Raw genomic sequence first — 19,923 nt, 5'->3', positions numbered from 1 at the left:
TTGGTGCTATAAAATTTACTCAGATGTTTAGCAATAATACAACTTACCATTTTTATACATCTCAATATTATACATGCTGTCATTATTTTTTATCTCCTACAAAACCAACTTTGTAAATTTGCATGAACGTTATTTAAAAGCTTCTCTTAACAACATCTTTAGAATAGACTACCATATTTTTTCTTACATTTTAGCTTCTTTTAGTAAAGTTGGTTTGTACAATGTTTAATTTCTGCAACATTTATTGTGTCATTTGAACTTGTTTTTTGTTCACCAAAATTTTTTTGCCTGCCAGTAAGTTTCATGCACCAATTAATTATGTCCATTTATTTTGGCTGTCTTGCACTCTTTCCGCCCTCGCAAATAGGTTAGGGTTAATGAATGACGATTGACCTCTGCCAATTTATGTACTCACATCATGATCATAACTAACGATTACATCCATGATGGGAAAAACGTTTTCAGATATGAAATTTTAACACCAAAGTGAACAAGAACTACCCACATTGAATTACTTTAATAAAGGTGGGATAAAAATCTAACAGATAAATTTGTACTAACCAGTCCAACTCCAACAAAATATCTTGATTCTATATAATTAACAAAGACCTATTCAGGCCAAAACATTTAGCACAGCTTATGTCTCTTTCTATTTCCCTCTCACTTCCCATCCGCCTGAGTCTAGGTGCCCAAAGCTAGCTAAGTTACTCTGGAACACGAGACAGAAAATCTAACTTCTCTGACAATAAAAATAAAATTAGCAATTGAGTGTCTCATAGTGGCCTCCACATTCTGCCTACAGTAATTGGCTGGCCTATCTCTAGGTGGGCCACCTAATGGATATACTGAACTTGCTCCAAAGCTTTCAAGAATAGTTATGACTCATTCTAATAAAATAAGCAAGACTAAAAGACAATAATTTGTATAAGCAAACTAGGTGAATTTCATCAGCTAGCTTCTCCCAAACCATAGGGGTTTCTAGGTTTCAAGTATTCATTCCCTCTCAGTCTGCTAGTGAAGAACCAATGTTCCACTAATATGTCGGGGGAAAAGAGTCATGAGTTTGTCTATGGACCTGGCCATCCTTTTAGGCAAGAACACAGCATCTGAAAGTTATCGCTCCTGAATTCCCTAAAGATTCCCCACTGTTGGCTGGCTGGGGAACTCTAATCCAGCATATATACACAACAAGAGGCTGGGGAGTAATCCTCTGAAGATGGTAGAAAACATTATCTCATCACCAGTAGGAGAGTAAAACACCCTTCCCACAGATTCTACATAAGAATTGGAAGGTGTTGGAGAAAAATCTGCAAGAGACAACTTCTAAATTTACTTTCATTCTGTTTATATTTTCCTCTCCCTTCGCACTTGCCCTTCAGAGACAAGATGAGATTTATTTTTTCTATTCAGGTGTGATGACAACAGACTACATCTGTCTCTGAAACTTATTATAGGTTTCCAAGGTCAGGTCAAGCATGCATGGACATGTCCAATAGCATTCCATGGGCAAGATCCTGAACAGAGAAAATAGGGTGCAATTATAATTGAGCAACAAGGAATTAAAGGAGTATAAGGTGTTGGGTTACAAATCAATTATAAAAAAGCTAAAGTTTAAAATAGACTTTCTATGTACCTGTTAAACGAACCATGACTTCAGCTTGCTCCAAATGCTCTGCTGAACATCCTCTAATAGAGATTAGATGTTATTATGTACAGGTAGTTCTCGACTTACAACCATTCATTCTGTGATGGTTCGAATTTACAACAGCACTGAAAAGAGTGACTTGTGACAAGTTTTTCACACTTACGAATGTTGCAGCGTTCCTATGGTCACATGATCAAAATTTGAATAAAGAACTTGAAAAAAATTGGAATTTGATATTATGCTGAGAGCAGCAAGAATACGCACAAAAATAGAAGGATATTTTGATTCCCACAATGGACAAATGGCTGCAAAATTTGAGTTAGCAGAGATGGCTAAATTGCCACCTTTGATTAAAGAATACAATTAATTTTATTGATATTTAACTTTTGGACTTTGTGACTGAAGTGAAAAAAAATGAAACTTTGACTTTAGAGTTTTGCTGATTAGATAGATCTGTTATAGAAATGGCTTGTATATATTATCATTTAAAAGTTGAGGCTGTACATTATTATCTTATTTTACTGGGCCAAAGAGTCAATGCCTTTTCTTTTCTCCCTTATCTTATACTTTTTCCGCTTCCCATTTTTCTCCCGTTTTTTGCATTTCATTTATCTTCATATTTCTGTTTTATATTATGATAAATACATAATAAAAATATGAATATTCAGAAAAGCTTTTTGGACATAATAAGGTCACATGAATGAGACAGGATGAAATACACTAGAAAAGGAATTGCTTTCTCATGGTATTCCAAACACATAATACCATGTAACATGTACTAGAATTCTAGATTGCCATATATAGTTATTTCACTGTGTATGCTGTATCTTTCCCTTCTTCCTTTCATATTATGCAATAAAAATACAAAATGATTTTAAAATGATCAAAATGTGAACACCTGGCAACTGGCATGTATTTATGATGGTTGCAGGGTCCCGGAGTCATGTCACCACAAGCAAAGTCAGCGGGGAAGCCAAATCCACTTAACAAACTATCTTAAGAACTGCCGTGATTTACTTAACAACTGTGGTAAAAAAAGATCATAAAATGAGGCAAAGCTCACTTAACAACTATCTTGTTTAGCAATAGAAATTTGGGGCTTAATTGTGGTCGTAAGTCGAGGATTACCTATACTTGCTAATTAATAGCTGCTATATTTAAAACTGGCTATGCTCAGCAGAATTGTTTAATTCTTCTATAAAACCACATGCCACTTCCTCTTTCCTTGGGTTGCAAAATGGCCTGCCCAGCCCCACCCCCAAGGCTGATTTGCAACCAAGACAGGCATGAAAAAATCCTCTTTATCCCAAAAGGAGGGACCTCATGGCCAAAAGATAGGATGATGGTTGTTTGAGGAGAAATCTTCAGGGAAAGCTACTATTTTCAAGCCTCTTTGAAAGCTTTCAAGAGGCACTTCCTCTTAAGAGAAGGAACACCTAAACCCAATTGATTTCTCTCCTCAGTGGTTCAAAGCTACAGCTACCATCAAGTTTCCTGACACAAACTACAGTTGATACTTCCAAGAATTAGCTTTATGAGAGTTCTCTGGAATGTAGTTTTGAAAGAGACGCATTTATCTCCTAATCGGAGAAGGCCTCAGGCCAAACCTTGAACAACAAAAACTAGATTAGTCGCCACTGGCCAAGCAGTCACACCTTCGCACACACCCGTGTGCTTTGATGAATCACCGTTGCTAAAACTGGTCATTCCTGTGTAAACGTCCTGCTCTCCTCGAGAGGCCTCTCACCTGTTGATCCAACCTCCCATTAGCCTCCATGACCTCCTTCTTGCTGAACCACGGACTACCCAAAGGATCAAAACTCACCCTGCTTCTGCACCACCAGAGGGAGACAAGAGAGTGTGAATTGACACCAGGCTAGGCTGGGGAGGCCCTTGATTCTGAACCTTCCCCTCAAATAGCCTTCTCTGTGGGCGCCCCGGCTTTATGGAATCAGCTGCCGGTTGAGCTCCGGATGGCACCTGACCTTCGCTCCTTCCGACGCGGTCTGAAGACCTACCTATTTGAGCAAGCCAGCCTGGCCTGATGGGGGATGTGCTGGGGTTTTTATTGGGGATTTTTATATTATTCTACTGTTTTTAGCTCGGGCTCTTATTTAATTCTTTTTTAATTTTTGTATTCTGTATTTTTTATGTGCCCTGTTCACCGCCCTGAGTCCTTCGGGAGAAGGGCGGTATACAAATATAATAAATGAAATGAAATGAAATAGCAGGCTTTAAACACCCTCTGAAGCAGAATGTAGAAAGTCAGGGGGAACACTAAGTACAGGGTGAACTTTATGATGCTTGGAATATAAGTCATGAAGCATTTCCATGTATAGACTGTAAATTTCTCAGAGACAAAAACAGAGATGGTATCCTTGCCTCACCAGAGTTCTAGTTGATCTAGTTCTCCTGATTTATTTTTCCCCCTTCAGCTATATAAACTAAAAAAAAAAGAAAACAACCAGTCCTGTGAAGAGAGAATTATATATCAAGGTAGGTCTGGTGCAGGATGCAGGCTAAATAAGCAACGCATTTCTCCCAGCACGTTCCTATGCCCAAACAGTTTACATTTTGGGGGAAAAAATATTATTATTTTGTATATATAAAATGGCATGCCAGGCAAGAAAAGCAAGCATATCCCTCCAAACCAAGATCGTTTTTGAAGTTGTAGGAGTTCTTTCGGGCAGGGAAACAGTTTATGCTACTATAATTAATTCAGTATTTGAATCATTTCAACCAACCAACTTCAGACTATATTTATCAACTATTTTTATATCCCACAATGACACATCTCAAGAGATGAGCCATTCAACCTAAGCAGCACTTGTTAAAGTTAACTGTTATAACTTTTTCATGATTTATTTAATTACATCAAACTAGTTAACAGAAAAGTAAGTCTACACACAACGTTAACAATATAAGGTAGCTTCAAGATAAAAAAAATAAATAGGAAAAAGCCTTTGTGTGGTAAATCTGCCAGACCAGATACTAATTGGTTAATTTCTTAATTGTTGTTAAACTATGCATTTCAACAATATATTATTAACAATAAGATGTAGATTTTGAGTAATGATTCTTTTAACTATCCTATGTGATAGGTAACTAGATAGTGAGACATTTAGGACTTGTGTATTTAGCCAAGAGGCAAGCAGTGCTGCTTCTAACAACATCTGATATTATGAAGTCTTGTCTTATCAAACCAACCCCCTAGTCATTCTCAAGGGCACTCTCATAAAGCATACATTTAAAAACTCTACCTTGGAGTTCATTAGAGCATGAGTTATTATGGACAAGTTAACTCTATCCAGATATAAACATAGTTGGAAAATTCAGCTACAGCTGTGGAAACGTATTCAATAGAAACGAGACCCTTCACACTATGAGTCTGCTTTCTCATGATCAATGTCCAGCTCATATAAAGGACCCATATCACTGATTCAAAATCCAGGCATCATTTCTGACCAACAAATTGGATTTTATTCAACCTGTTTTTCTACCTGCAAACACATACTGTACAGTTTCATCTGATCCTCATGAAAATGTTAAAGTAGATGCCATTAGCACATTGATAGCAGCTACCTAAAGCCTAATGATCACATCTACAGTATGACATAAATATAAACCCAGGCAACAAGACAGATCTTACAGGGGAATCTATAATACAAATTGAAGACTAAAGAAAAAGTTCCTTTTATTACTTTCTAGAATCAGCATTTTAAGTTTTATTTCAGGCTGAAATTAAGCTGCTCTTTAAAACAGACTTACATGGAATTGATAAGGGGGGAGGTTGGTTCTGCAGAAATTTTTCAAATCCAGACAGACAGACAGATAGATATTCATCAGGCATTTTATTCGATAGCCTTTATTTCACAGTTGTGATATACAGTATTCTGAAATTTGTACAATGGAAGATTAAGGTGTTCAATAACTTCAGGAAAGCAAGGAAGTTGTATTGTTACAAAGGGAAATGGAAAAGGGGGGCATTCCAAGCCTGCAAAAACACTTATTTCTATCAACAAAATTAGAAGTAAAAGCCATTTCCCTCACAAGCCACCAACTGTTGGAATCTTTGGCATATTAAGAAAATTCTTTGCTTTCAGACAAGCTGAAGAATCAAGGTTTTGTAATTTCCAAAAATCATCTTCCAAAATAAAGATTTCTATTAGTCCTTTCCATGCTGTATTGTTTGTATAGGTTTCTAAATAGAGTTATGTATAAGATTCACAGTCTAATACAGAGATCACTTCTGGAACACTAGATATAATCTGCATCCTCAGAGTCTAAAACTTTGTATCAAACCAATTTTAAGTAAGTATTCACAAAGCAATATAATCTCCAACAAAACCAGGAGTAAAGGCAAGAATATATAGAACAGCAAATTTTCTGCTCAAAAATAAATTCTGCCTGGAGCATAGTACTAGCATATGCTTCCTTCCTGATCTTTCCTTCTCTCCTGAAAATATTTTCTCTGTTCCTCTATGGCTTTTTCCAACAATTGAAGATTTATTCCTTCCACACATGTAAATACACGAGCCTTTAGAATCATTTCACCTGCAATAGAAAAATGAATAAGTAAATAAATCACCACTTTTTGAATTAAAGGATCTCTTTAAAAAAATTCCATAGTTGATAATGCAATTAAAACAAAATGTTCCCCCAAATCATACAATGTGGCAGTCCCACTCTTTATTACTTTAGTATACAAAGCACTTTATTTTGTAATATATATTTTATACAGCTTCTTCTTAAAAACCATCTCTAAGTGGTTTACCAAATGAAAAATACACAATTAGACCCAATTAATTGAAAGCAATAGGTGGTTAAAAAAAGGTGGTGGGAGAGAAAATTCATATGTACAAGACCTAGATGATGAGACAAGTCTTCAAAGGGGGCCTAACAACTGCTATTTTGCAAAGTGCAGGTGACAGTGATTTCAGAGTGCATAAACAGTGAGGAATAAACTTTTAAAGTGGAGAGTAGATCCAAAGAGATCTAAACCTATGCCATATACATCAGTCATTCTGTTTTCTCTGTTCTTTTCTCCTCTTTGGGAAACTATATTCAAAGCAATATATGCAATTCTTTCTGCATCCATGCAAATATTCATGGAGTTCATAGAAGAAACTTAACCAACAATGTGCATATAGTGGAAAGCCTCACCCAACTAGAATATGTACACAATCAGAACCGAAAATGACAAATATGCCTGTACTACTTGTTCCAAGTTACAATAAATCAGTTTTATACTCATACGGGATATTTCTCATTTGACCTTTGAGCAGACATTCAGTGTCACAAGATATGTGAAAAGCAGTGACTTTTCTTCTTTTTTTTTAATCCTCCAAATTAAGCTCTTCAATAACAACTGACATAATATGAGGCTATGTATAGCAAGTAGAAAGGCACTGTTCATTTTTGAAAACTTATTATTTATTTATAAAATTTATTGGCCAGCCCATCTGTAGCATAGATATTATATTTTTCCAGCATTCAAAAGAACTTCCTAATATGCCATTAACCAAATTGTATACCTGCTGCTTTTACATTGAATAGTGGTGCTGGACTTCCAGGGAAGAAATGGTGGACCAAAGAGAGCTCCATGAAAAGTAGAGCTGATAATCTCAGTAAAATGAAGAGCTGGCAAGTAGACCTGCTCTTTGATAATTCCTCTCCAAACAAGAAAATCACCCACAAGCGCTCAAGACATTTGCTTGTCTTGAGGGGACTGCAAGACAGCAGTTTCCAGCAGGTTTAATGCCTTGAAAGAATAGAGAATAGCCATCTTCTTCAAATCACACTTGGAACTTTCCAAAGGATACTGTTTCGCATATTTCTTTTTCTAATCACTTTCAGAAATTGCTTGTCAACTGCTTTGGATTGACAACTCTGAATGCATTGGGTGAGTTTCCATCAATCATTTATGGAAGAAGTTTTTATTGAAAAGTTTTAAAATACAATTTTCCTTTAAAAAACCCACCTTCCCCCTCCCTACTCCCCCCCCTACCTCCCCCCAACCTCCCTCCCTCCTCTCCTCCCTCCATCCCCCCTCCCCCCCCCCGACTTCCCAGAGCTAAATACAAGGTATATATCTATAAAAAGGCAATCATAAACAACCATATACTACCCACTATAAAATCTAAAATCCATTACTCTCTAGCTTATATAGGATAAGACACACCTTAACAATATTAACTATATATAAAAAACTAAAAGAAAAAAGAAAAAAAAACGAAAGAAGACTTATTCGAATGCTACATAAAACTTCTTAACCCTATACTTGTTCTGGATAAACTCAATCCATTTTCTCCATTCTATAATATAGCGTTCTTGCGAATGATCTTTCAAATAGGCCGAAATCTTCGCCATCTCTGCCAGGTCGGAAACCTTTAAAGTCCACTCTTCTATGGTCGGCAATTCCTCTTTCTTCCAATATTGGCCTATCAAAAGTCTTGCTGCCGTAATTAGGTTCAACATCAACTTAGTGTCCACAACTGTAGCGTCTGCAATTATTCCCAACAAAAAAAGTTGCGGACAAAACTTTATCCTCTGTTTAAAAATCTTCTGGATATTCCACCAGACTTTTATCCAAAAAGCCTTGACCTTCTTACATGTCCACCATATGTGAAAATATGTTGCATCTTCATCACCACACCTCCAACATTTAGGCTGGTAATTCGGATACATACTTGCAAGCTTTTTAGGATCTAAATGCCATCTATAAAACATTTTGTAAAAGTTCTCTCTTAGATTTTGAGCTTGAGTAAATTTTACGTTCCTCACCCAAATCTTTTCCCACATGTCCATTGTGATAACTTCTTGGATGTTTTGGGCCCATTTTATCATACAATCCTTAACAAGCTCTGTCTCTGAATCAATCTCTATCAATGCAAGATATATCCGTTTGATATGTGCTGATCCCTGATTTCTAACTTGTTTTATCAAATTTTCATCAGTCATTGTAAAACCATTTTTCTGGTCTTCTTTCCACCTGGCCCGTAGCTGAATATATTGAAACCAGTTTTGAACAACCTTCTCTTCTCGCAAGAGGCTATATGATTTCAAACACCAAACATTTCTTTCCAAAGTTAGAATCTCCTTGTACGTAGTCACATCATGTTTGAAGCCAGCATGAATATTTTCTATTGCGTGTTTTGGAATTGCCCACAATGGTATCTTGCAACTCAACTTATATCTATACTTCTTCCAAACTCTCAGCAATGCCTGTCTTAAAATATGCACCCTAAACACATTGTCTACCTTCTTATCATACAACAAATATGCATGCCAGCCAAACCACAAGTCATGGCCCTCAAGATTTAATAACCTCCCTTGCGTCAAATTAATCCAATCACTTATTCCTGCTAATGCAGCAGCTTCATAGTATAATTTAAAATTAGGCAGTTTAAGACCACCTCTCTCACGAGTATCCTGCATAATCTTAAGTTTAACTCGTGGTTTTTTCCCTGCCCACACAAATTTATTGATACCACGCTGCCATTCCTCCAAATTAGAATCTTTCTTAAGGATCGGTATCATTTGAAACAAAAATAAAAATTTGGGCAGGACATTCATTTTCACTGCTGCAATCCGTCCCAACAAAGACAATTGCAATTTTTGCCAACTCTCCAATTCTTTTTGAATTTTCCCCCATAGTTTTTCATAATTATTTTTATATAACTTTGTATTAGAGGGCGACAAAATCACCCCCAAATACTTAACCCTCTTAACAATCTCAAATCCAGTTAATCCTTCTAAGAGAGCCTTCTGTGAAACTGTCATATTTTTAGCCAAAATTTTAGTTTTCTGTGTATTTACCTTAAATCCAGAAACCTTCCCATATTGTGTTATTATCTCCATCAGGTCCACAACAGAGTTCTCTGGCTGGGTCACTGTAACAACCAGATCATCTGCAAATGCTCTCAATCTATAGTCCTGATCCCCAACTTGTATCCCCTTAATTTTTCCCGAACTCCGAATCTTAACCAATAATATCTCTAATGTTAACACAAATAACAAGGGCGATAACGGACACCCCTGCCTTGTGCCCTTCTCAATGTTACATGCTGCTGTCAGGCTATTGTTAACTATGATTCGGGCAGTTTGTTTTTGATATAATGCCCTAATCGGCTGTAAGAAATTTTCCCCAAAATCCATTTTATCTAAAACTTTCAACAAAAATTGCCAATTCAATTGATCAAAGGCCTTTTCAGCATCTAAAAAAATTAGCGCTGCAGAGATCTGGTTGTGCCTTTCCAAAAACTCTAAAACATCAACTATATGTCTCACATTATTTTTCATTTGCCTACCACTAATAAACCCCGTTTGATCCCCATGAATCACCTGTTGCAGAACCCTCATCAGTCTATTAGCCAAAACCTTAGCAAATATCTTATAATCTGTGTTCAAAAGCGATATCGGTCTGTAATTTTTAACTTGAGTAGCATCCTGGTCTTCCTTCGGAATCAAAGAGATAAAAGCTGTTCTCCAAGACGGTGGCACCTTTCCCCCCCTCTGAATTGTCTGAAACAGTTCCTTTAACGGCTTTATCATCTCAAATTGTAAATTTTTATAATAGGCTGCAATCAAGCCATCCGTACCTGGCGCTTTATCCAACTTCAATTCCTTAATTGCTGTAAGAATTTCTTCTTCTGTAATCAATTGATTAATCCCCTCTTTTTGTACTTGCGTAAGAACTGGGATGCTAGCATTCTCCAAATATATGTCAATATCTTTTACATTAATTTCCTCTTTAGTATATAATTTCGAATAAAAATCCACAAAAGCATCCTTAACAAGATTCTGTTGAAACACAACCCTTCCTTTATACTCAATCTTATCTATATTGGAGGCCCTTTGTTTTTTCCTCAGTCTATAAGCTAACCATCTGCCTGGCTTATTAGCGTTGCAAAAAGTATTGTGCTTAGCAAACCGCAGATTGGTTGCCACTTGATCTGCCATTAATTTATCAAATTGTCCTCTTAGCAGTCTAATAGCCTCCTTGACCTTCACATCCTCTGGATTCAGAAGCAAAGCCTTTTCTTTTTCCTTTATTTCATTCTCCAGTTCTTTCCTTCTAGTTTCCACTGCACGTCTATGTCTATTATTCATATATATCAACACCCCTCTCATATAGGCCTTGCTAGCATCCCAAACCATATCCATAGAGGTACCCTTATTCATATTAATCTCAAAAAAATCCTTCATCCGCTGTTTGCATTCTTCCACATTTCTCTGATTTCTAAACAAATTCTCATTTACACGCCATGAGCGCCTGTCTCTTTTCTCCTTATCAATCTCCAACCAAACTGGACTGTGGTCAGAAATAGTTCTTGCACAAATCTTCACCTTTTTAGTTCTCAAAAAAAAATCATTAGTCAACAAAATAAAATCAATCCTCGAAAAAGATTGGTGTCTATCAGAATAAAAAGTATAATCCTTCTCCTGCAAATGCCTCTCACGCCAAATATCTCTCAATTCCAGGTCATCCTTCATTTCAAAAAAAGATTTAGGCAATCTAGCATGACTTGGAATGCGCTTAAAAGCTCCAGCCTTGTCCAACTGTACATCCAAGACACCATTCCAGTCTCCCATAAGGATAAAAGATTTATAATCCAACTGGGTAAGCTTTGTGTGGAGTAAGCTAAAAAAATCAGCTTGTTGTTGGTTAGGTGCATATAATCCAACTAGAAGCGTCTTTTTGCCTTCTAACAACAGCTCAATCATAACATATCTTCCATGCTTATCTACTTCAATTAAGTCTGCTGTTAAGGCACTTTTAACATAAACAACCACTCCATTTTTCTTATTCTCTGCAGAGGCAACAAATTGCGTACCCAGTCTCGAGTTCAATAAATGCTTTTGATCCAAAACTCTAATATGCGTTTCTTGCAAACATATAACATCTATCTTAAATTGTTTTAAATATTGAAAAACTTTCTTCCTCTTCTGCGGTGAATTTAGTCCATTAACATTCCAGGTTAGAAATTTAGTTGCCATGCATATCCTCCCAAAGCTCTTGGAGCACAGCTTTGATAGGGCTACTTTCTTTAGGCCGTGCTCCTCCCACAGCTTGCGTACGTTGTGAAAAATCTGAAGACTTTTGCTGATCTTGTTCTTTTATTTTCTTTGCTCGTTTTAAAGCAGCACGCGTTACTCTTTGCTCTCTAGGATCATCCAAAGAAGTTGTATCTTGATCTACTCCAGGGCCACTTTCCTCTGTTTCATCCTCTTGATGTTCTCCTTCTCCCGATCCCTTTCCAGCTTCCAGAAGTGTTGATGGGATTGCTTTTAAGACGTTATTGTAGAAATCACGCGCTTGCTTCACAGTAATCAGCCGATACCTTTTACCTTCATGCATCACCATCAGCCCATCTGGAATCTCCCATCTGAACCTTATATCTCTTTGCTTAAGCTCATGCACGAGAAATGTATAGTCCTTCCTTCCCCTTAAAATCCTTGGAGGAATTTCTTTTAAAACCAAGACTTCTTGTTCAGCAATCACCACTTTAGCATCATAGGCAGCTTGTATAACTTGATCTCTAATCTCTCTTTTTGCAAAATAAACCACCACATCTCTAGGCAATTTTCTCTGTCTGGCAATCCATGAATTCACCCGAAACACTTTATCCATAGCTGCTCTTATTTCAGATGCTGGCTGGTTTAATACCGCTTCAAGAGCCTCAGAAATCAACTGCTTTAAATCTTCTTTAATGTTCTCTTTTAACCCTCTGATTCTAACAGCAAACTGCATCTGGTAATATTGGGCTAGGCTTAACTCCCTTTCCATTTTGTCTCTTGCATTTTCATTCTCCCGTGCTTTTACTTCTAATATAGCGTTCCTTTGAGCCAGATCATCCATTTTTTCATCTAATTCTTCCACACATCCCGCCACTTTATGCACTGAAGACAAAATGTCTACCTTCATCACGCTGTACTTCTGTTCCATCCTCTCTTCCATTCTCTCCTCCAATTTCTCCAATTTCTCCTCCATCTGTGCAAATTTATCACCGATTGATTGATTGATTGATTCCAAAAGTTTATCCAGAGCATCTCGTAAATCCTTCGGTGTCAGCACTTCAGAAGGGTGCAACGCCTGTAGTGATGATTGTTGCACCGGCGAAGATCCACCGCTCCGAAGAGTTTTAGGGGGAGGTTTCGCCGCCATCTTTTAATCCTCAATTATGACGCACTTTCACTTAAAGTTTAAAAAGTCCAAAAAGCTAGAAAGTATAGTAAAATAATCCTCTTCACCTTTCCCTCTTGCACCGCTCTGCCTGCTCCTTTAAATCATAGTTCTTTCCTCAGGCAGGGATGGTTCGCAGACGCCTGGCTCTGCTCCAAGAAGTTCGGAGCAGAGACGCCGGCCAGCTGGGAGCAACCCAGGCTTCGGGGGAGTTCAATCCTTCAGCCGCCCAAGCTCCACGCTCAGGCGGCCCCGGAGAACTCTACCCCTACCTGAGACCTCACCCCCTCCTCTTCTCCCGAGGAGGGGGCTTCAATTTCGCCCGAACAGCTGATCGGCGCTGTTTCGGGCGAAAAAACAAACAGCTGAGCCGCGGGCAGCCCGGGAAGGCTGTCTTCGGCGCCGCGCCGCCAACGGAAGTCCGTTTATGGAAGAAGTTTTAAATACAAGTTTAAGCACCGAAAGTGGTGGTTTTTTTAATAAATAAAGGGTGAGTAGAACTTTGATTTTAAAAAGTTACAAACAAACTAAGGGCCTAGAGAAATTTAAAACAAGATCTTTTGAAATTTCTTTTTCCTTGTGGAAAAATGCTTTTGTTTTGAATTCTTTTTTTTAAAAAAAATGATAGAATGGGATTTGGAAGTAGGACATTAGAGTGAATTAGAAAGAACTAAATATTATAATTAAAGAACATTGATACTTAACTTACAAATACAGAATGAAGCAAAATACTTTAATTTGGACAAATATAATTTGTTATATTTTAAGAGGTATTAAACTTCCTTTGTATATTTTTTTATTTTTCTTTCTTTTCTTTCTATTTTTTCTCCTTCTTTAGTTTTATTAGTTTTTATTATCACATTTTAATAAAATTACTGTATAAAGAAGAAAGTGGCATGGAAGAAGCCCTTTGCAGGACAGGCAAAATATTTTAACCTTTCCCATCTTTTTCTTTCCATATTTCCCTCTGATTCTCCCACCTGAGTTTTTAAAACAGGTCTACAAAAGAAAGGTCTCAAATCCCAATCAGAACAGAAATAAGCAAGTAGGGCAGGGGTAGGCAACCTCGGCAATTTTATGACTCATGGACTGGGAGTTGAAGTCCATGAGTCATAAAAGAGCCGAGGTTGCCTACCCCTGAAGTAGGGGAAATAAAGGAAAAATTCAGGTGCTTTGCCTAAACATTGTCTATTGAAAGTCACACTGTTAAACGTAATCATACAATCCCCCAGGAAGAAAGGGGAATTATTCAGATCAACATCAATATCTCACCAGCAGAACAAGGCAGGACATACCTGGCAGATACAATCTGTGTGAGTTGAAAGTATTGTAATCATGAATACGCTTCCACTATTAATATATGAAGATGTGCCCTGCCCGAGGCTCAGAAGAACTTTGCTACTCAACCATGAACATATGAAGATATACCTTGCCCCTGAGACCTCAGAAGCAGAACTCTGCTACTCAACAATTCTCCTCTAAAGTATTTGGTGCTACTGCAACCTTCCAATTTCACAGAAAAATATTGAAATCTTTGTTGCTCATGTTTCTGGGCAGATGATAGTGTGATGAAGCCCAGCTTTGTTTAGCCCAATCTTTTTAAAATCTCCTGAGCTTTCCAAGGTAGCTATCTATTCCTACCTCAGTATTTCCCTACCAGCACCCTTTTGTGAATAAAGAAAAGATGTCTTAGTAGGAACTCCGACATTAACTGTTGCACTAATGGTTCTTCTCTTAGAATCCCTGGCTTAGGAAGGAGTAGAACTACCATAGCACAATGCCCTCCATTCCCAAAACAGTATTATTCTGGATTACCTGCAAGTTTTGGGAATGGAGGGCATTGTGCTATGGTAGTTCTACTCCTTCCTAAGCCAGGGATTCTAATTGGCAATTATGAAGAAGTCCAGTCCTTGGGCACTCCAGTATGGGATGCCCTCAATCTCATTTCTCTGGATAGGGAGAAACAGACTGATACAACCACAGTAAGACTGAGAAACTTAATAGCCTAGTAATTCTGGGATTATCTCAACATTATCTCTGGCTGGGGTAGGGCCTCTGCTACAATGGCAGACCCAGAATCTGCATCTTTTTTCCCTATTATAAAGAACCTATCACAGTAGCATCCTTTATGTTTAGCTACCCTTAAGTATAAATTAGGGACGCGGTGGCTCAGTGGGTTAGGACACTGAGCTTGTTGATCAGATGGTCGGCAGTTTGGCGGGTCGAATCCTGAGTGCCGCGTAGCAAAGTGAGCGCCTGTTACTCGTCCCAGCTTCTGCCAACCTAGCAGTTCGAAAGCATGTAAAAATGCAAGTAGAAAAATAGGGACCACTACGGTGGGAAGGTAACAGTGTTCCATGCGCCTTTGGTGTCTAGTCATGCCGGCCACATGACCACGGAGACGTCCTTGGACAAGCGCTGGCTCTTCGGCTTTGAAACGGAGATGAGCACCGGCCCCTAGAGTTGGAAACTACTAGCACGCATGTGCGGGGCAACCTTTACCTTTACCTTAAGTATAAATTGGCTTATTTTTTGCTCTCTGAAACCTTAAGAATGGTTCTATTTGTTCATATTTATTTGGAGACCTTTTGGTCCCATAGAATTAAAAAATCAGATATCCTTACCGTCCTTGAATTCAGTTTCCCCCAGAACAATATACAAAGACCCAAGATGAGCCTGAAAGGGTTCTACAAACTTTGTGCAAACTTGAATACAGTGCTGATCAGATGCATGCTGAGCTGTTAAGATGGCTTGGGAAATGGCCATATCATAAGAGTGAAGTCTGAAAGAAAGTTTCAGATATTGATAATAATTAAGATACACATATTCATTTCCAGAATACTGATAATATCATGTACATATTATGGAGTTGGGGGCAGAAATATTAATTCATAACAAATAATATAGTAGTTAAAAAGATGTTTTAGCCATTTTTTATTACAGTAAGACAAACAGAAAGTTCAAACAATGTATGACAGAAATAAAATATGTAAAACAACCTACATAATATTTGGAAAAACGTTTATATGCAAGTTATCGGTCTAAACTGAAGACAAGTTATTGGTCTAAATTTGAAAGGGAATGCAGTCCAAATGCAATAACATTTTTTGCTGTTGTTGTCGCTACGTTGTGTCCGACTCTTCGCAACCCCATGGACCTTAGCACACCATATGCCAATAACATTGCAATAACACTGACTAGAATTAAATCTCTAAGCTAAATCCGTACCATGTGCTAAATAAAATTGAATCATGCCACTGTTGTGGCCCCGACCCCCGCGCCTGTCTTAACCGAGGATGAGGACTCTGAGGATGATGGGGAGGAACTGGCAAGGCCTCTCTCTCTGGGGCCCTCCTCTCTGGCAAGGCCTCCATCTCCATCAGGAGGCCGAGAGGAGCAACCGGTGCTTGAACAGCTGCAGCAGTCTAGCGAAGATGAGTCATGGCTAGACCCTCGAGAAAGACGCAGGGCCAAGCGTCTGCAGCAATGTAGGTTGGGAAGGAGGGTTCAGGGAGTAGCTGAGTCATTGAGCCACACCCATTGAGCCACACCCCATAAGGTATATAGGGGGTGTGGCTGCGCTCAGAACTTTGTGACAAACAATAGTTTCAACAACTTCGGGTCACGTCTTTGGGAACTCTGCTTCTTGTTTGAAACCTTGGTCTGCATTCTTGGCAACGCTTCTGAACATCTGCTAATGAACTCTTTGCTTGGACGTTATCTCATTTCAGTTGAGGTTTGAGGTAACCAGCTTATGTTGCTGCTAAGACCTTATCAGTAGGCAATTCATTAAAGCCTGTAGCATTAACTCTTGCCAGTCGTGCCTGCTTGTCTGTCTGTGCTCCGGGAGGGGGGAACAGAACAGCCACATTATACCTCAGTGTAAACTACAAACCCAGCTAAGTACAGTATAGTCATTAACCTATGTTAAAGAAAATACCGGTCTAATGTTTTGGCCATTACAAAGAATGCCATTCTTTTAAATGGTCTTTATTTCTTTCCTTTCAAATCCCTATTCAGAAAAGGAAGAGTCAACTCTTCAATTGTTTAAGATAAGAGAATCTATTTTTTTCTAATTTATCAACACCTAACATACTGATAACTCCACAATATTAGCCCAACAACACTAAGGCATACACACACCCATGCACGCACGCACACACACACACACACACACACACAAACACAGTCTGCTAAAATGTAAAAATTCCCTTCTCACGCTTATGGGTGGTATCCATCTTCCTCAATCTCAGGAGTTTGGGGGTTCTGGGCAATGTCCTAGCTGTTTGCAGCACTGCACTTTTCTGGACAGAGAGTTCTAATGTCATTCCTGGGATCTTCTGGAGTACTCACAATTCTGACTACTCCCACCACTGGGACCACTTTATTTTTCAGTTCCTCCTTCAGGCCCTGGCACTTCTCCAGTTTCTCAAACTCTTTCTTCCTGATGTTGCTGACCCTTGGCACTTCTATGTCTAACACCACTGCTGTCTTCTGGTCCTTCCTCTACAATGTCTGGATGATTGGCCAGTACCTGCCTGCCTGTCTAAACCTGGAAGTCCCATAGGATCTTATCTTTCTTATTCTCTGCAACTTTTTGTGGGATCTCCCATCTAGACTTATGAGGGTCTGACCCATATTTTGTACAGATGTTCTTGTACACAATGCCAGTGTCAAGGCTGATTTGCTCTCACTTTTCGCTCGCAGCCAGACAACAGAAATTAGGAATAATTGGAATGTATGGATGGCTGGGAGGAAGTTAAGCAATTCATGTGCACCCTCTGTGGCCTGGAGTATCTAGACACCTCAAGGTTGAACAATGAGAGCCTTCTGAGCAGAGCAGACTGGATATCCAATCATCTTTGATTTGGACTCTCTACCACAAGTAGAGAAGATGGTAGAGGACAGGAAAGCCTGGAGGAACATTGTCCATAGGGTCGCGATGGGTCGGACACGACTTCGCAACTAACAACAACAACAACCACAAGTTATCTATTAATTGAAAGGAAAAAACCAACCATTTCCCAATGATGGCAGGAAATCAGATCAATGACATTGTCTCAGATAGTAATTACAGAGAGCACAATCAGATGTCGCAATTATGGAGTATATAAGCAGATACTGTATTGATCAAATTAAAGAAAAACAGATGATCAAATTAAAAAAAAATAGACCTACACACTGACCTGCCATATGTTCTCAAGGCTTTCCCTTCTGGTACTGAAGTAGAGTTTATTTCCCAAGGAAAGTGATATGTTCCAGCATCTGGAAGCATTGTGTAGAATGGCTTGCAAAAGCAGATCCTATTGTCAAACAAGATTAAGATTAAAGAACTTTCTATTTTCAGAGATCTCAAATATTTTTCTGCTCTGAATATTTATCCTGCTGTAAAGCACCTTTCCGTTCCATTATGCTAGACAGCTAAGCATCCCCTTTACTAAAATATCAGTTTAATCACAAACTATAATTTAATAACCCTAATCAACCATTATGGACTTTCTGCTACTTTTCTGGGGCTACTGGATTCCATTACTTTTTGATTTCCCCCGATTCCGTTTTCTTGTTCTCCTCGGCTTTTCCTTTTCCAAGTCTGGCTGGCTAAGAAAAGAGAATCCTGCTTGATATGCCATAAATTCTAACAATAGCCAGCCTGAAACCTAATTGTACTCTTAACTTTAAGAACCAGTTTGGTCTAATAGTTAAGGCACCAGGCTAGAAAACAGGAAACCAAGAGTTCGAGTCCAGCCTTAGCCATGAAAGCCAGCTGGGTGACTTTGGTTCAGTCACTCTCTCAGCCCAACCCAAGTCACAGGGTTGTTGCTGTGGGGAAAATAGGAAGCTGTGTTAGATACGTTCACCTCCTTTGAGTTATTTGTAAAAATAATAAAGGCAGGATACAAATAAATAACTAAGTAAACAAACGCATACCAGCGGCCGGGAAGTTTAACTTTAGTTCCCCCGAGTTAATCTTTTGTTTACAATCTGGAAAGTTACAAATACTCTTCCCACAGATATTTTTCTGTAAATAATAATAATAATAATAATAATAATAATAATAATAATAATAATAATAATAATGATGATGATGATGATGATGATGATGATGATGATGATGATGATGATGATGATGTTGGAAGGGACCTTGGAGGTCATCTAGTCCAACCCCCTGCTAAGGCTGGAAACCCTATACCATTTCAGACAAATGGCTGGCCAGTCTCTTCTTAAAAACTTCCAGTGTTGGAGCATTCACCACTTCTGGAGGCAGGTTGTTCCACTGGTTAATTGTTCTAACTGTCAGGAAGTTTCTTCTTAGTTCTAGGTTGCTTCTTTACTTGACTAGTTTCCATCCGTTGCTTCTTGTCCTGCTTTCAGGTGCTTTGGAGAATAGCTTGACTCCCTCTTCTTTGTGGCAGCCCTTGAGGTATTGGAACACTACTATCATGTCACCCCTCACCCTTCTCTTCATTAAACTACACATACCCAATTCCAGCAACCGTTCCCTATACGTTTTAGCCTCCAGTCCCCCAATCATCTCTGTTGCTCTTCTCTGTACTCTTTCTAGAGCACAGGTAGGCAACCTCGGCTCTTTTATGACTCATGGACTTCAACTCCCAGAATTCCTGAGCCAGCTTGGCTGGCTCAGGAATTCTGGGAGTTGAAGTCCATGAGTCATAAAAGAGCCGAGGTTGCCTACCCCTGTTCTAGAGTCTCGACATCTTTTTTTACCTCGTGGTGACCAAAACTGGATAACCAGCAGGTACACAACGTGATGCGCGCACCAAGCGAAACTTTCGGGTGGCAATCCTGAATAGCTCAGATTGTACGCCAACAGATACCTGGACTGAAAACAACGTGCAAATCCAGCAACCAATGCCCTGGTTTCACAAGGACGCCCGGATGCATACCTCTAGGAAATTGAACGTCGATGGTGCAAATGAAATATTTGCATAAAACCAATGGCTTCTTACCCCCTCCCCACCCAACCCCGCGCCACCCCAGTTTCCTCCTAGCAATGGAAAAACCTCCCGGCTCGACCCGACGCCTCCCTACTGGAAGCGCCGCATGCAAGAGGAAAGCCTCCGTCGAGTCACGC

The 19,923-nt window shown here is 38.9% G+C and overlaps 1 protein-coding gene across 3 annotated transcripts; it reads right to left on the bottom strand.

Annotated features, from left to right (window-relative positions):
- Nucleotides 1–5,433: 5,433 nt before the first annotated feature.
- TEN1 (TEN1 subunit of CST complex) lies at nt 5,434–19,899 on the bottom strand. Of its 3 annotated transcripts, none has more exons than XM_081316970.1 (4): nt 19,667–19,899; nt 18,017–18,133; nt 15,455–15,612; nt 5,434–6,199 (listed from the first exon to the last, which is right to left on the bottom strand). In XM_081316970.1, exons 2-4 carry the CDS (start codon nt 18,103–18,105, stop codon nt 6,066–6,068), a joined length of 381 nt encoding a protein of 126 aa, XP_081173096.1. In that variant the 5' UTR covers nt 18,106–18,133; nt 19,667–19,899; the 3' UTR covers nt 5,434–6,065. The 3 variants fall into 3 exon arrangements, with proteins under 3 accessions (XP_081173096.1, XP_081173095.1, XP_081173097.1); XM_081316969.1 differs by having other exon boundaries at nt 19,736–19,870; XM_081316971.1 differs by lacking the exon at nt 19,667–19,899 and adding an exon at nt 19,311–19,394.
- Between the last annotated feature and the right edge of the window lie 24 nt (nt 19,900–19,923).

The sequence above is a fragment of the Vipera berus genome (genome assembly GCF_964194415.1).
Source record: "Vipera berus genome assembly, chromosome: 2".
Classification (NCBI taxonomy): Eukaryota; Metazoa; Chordata; class Lepidosauria; order Squamata; family Viperidae; genus Vipera; species Vipera berus.
The sequence above is the reverse complement of the archived record's forward strand: the minus strand, read 5'-3'. Positions and strand labels throughout refer to the sequence as shown.

What these genes read in the sequence shown, in the direction of transcription:
- TEN1 (XM_081316970.1), bottom strand. Translation starts at nt 18,105, where the DNA reads ATGCTTCCAGATGCTGGAACATATCACTTTCCTTGGGAAATAAACTCT. An exon ending in GCCTTGAGAACATATGGCAG is followed by an intron (nt 15,613 to 18,016) that starts GTCAGTGTGTAG and finishes ACTTTCTTTCAG; the next exon opens with ACTTCACTCTTATGATATGG. An exon ending in GGAAACTGAATTCAAGGACG is followed by an intron (nt 6,200 to 15,454) that starts GTAAGGATATCT and finishes TTTCTATTGCAG; the next exon opens with GTGAAATGATTCTAAAGGCT.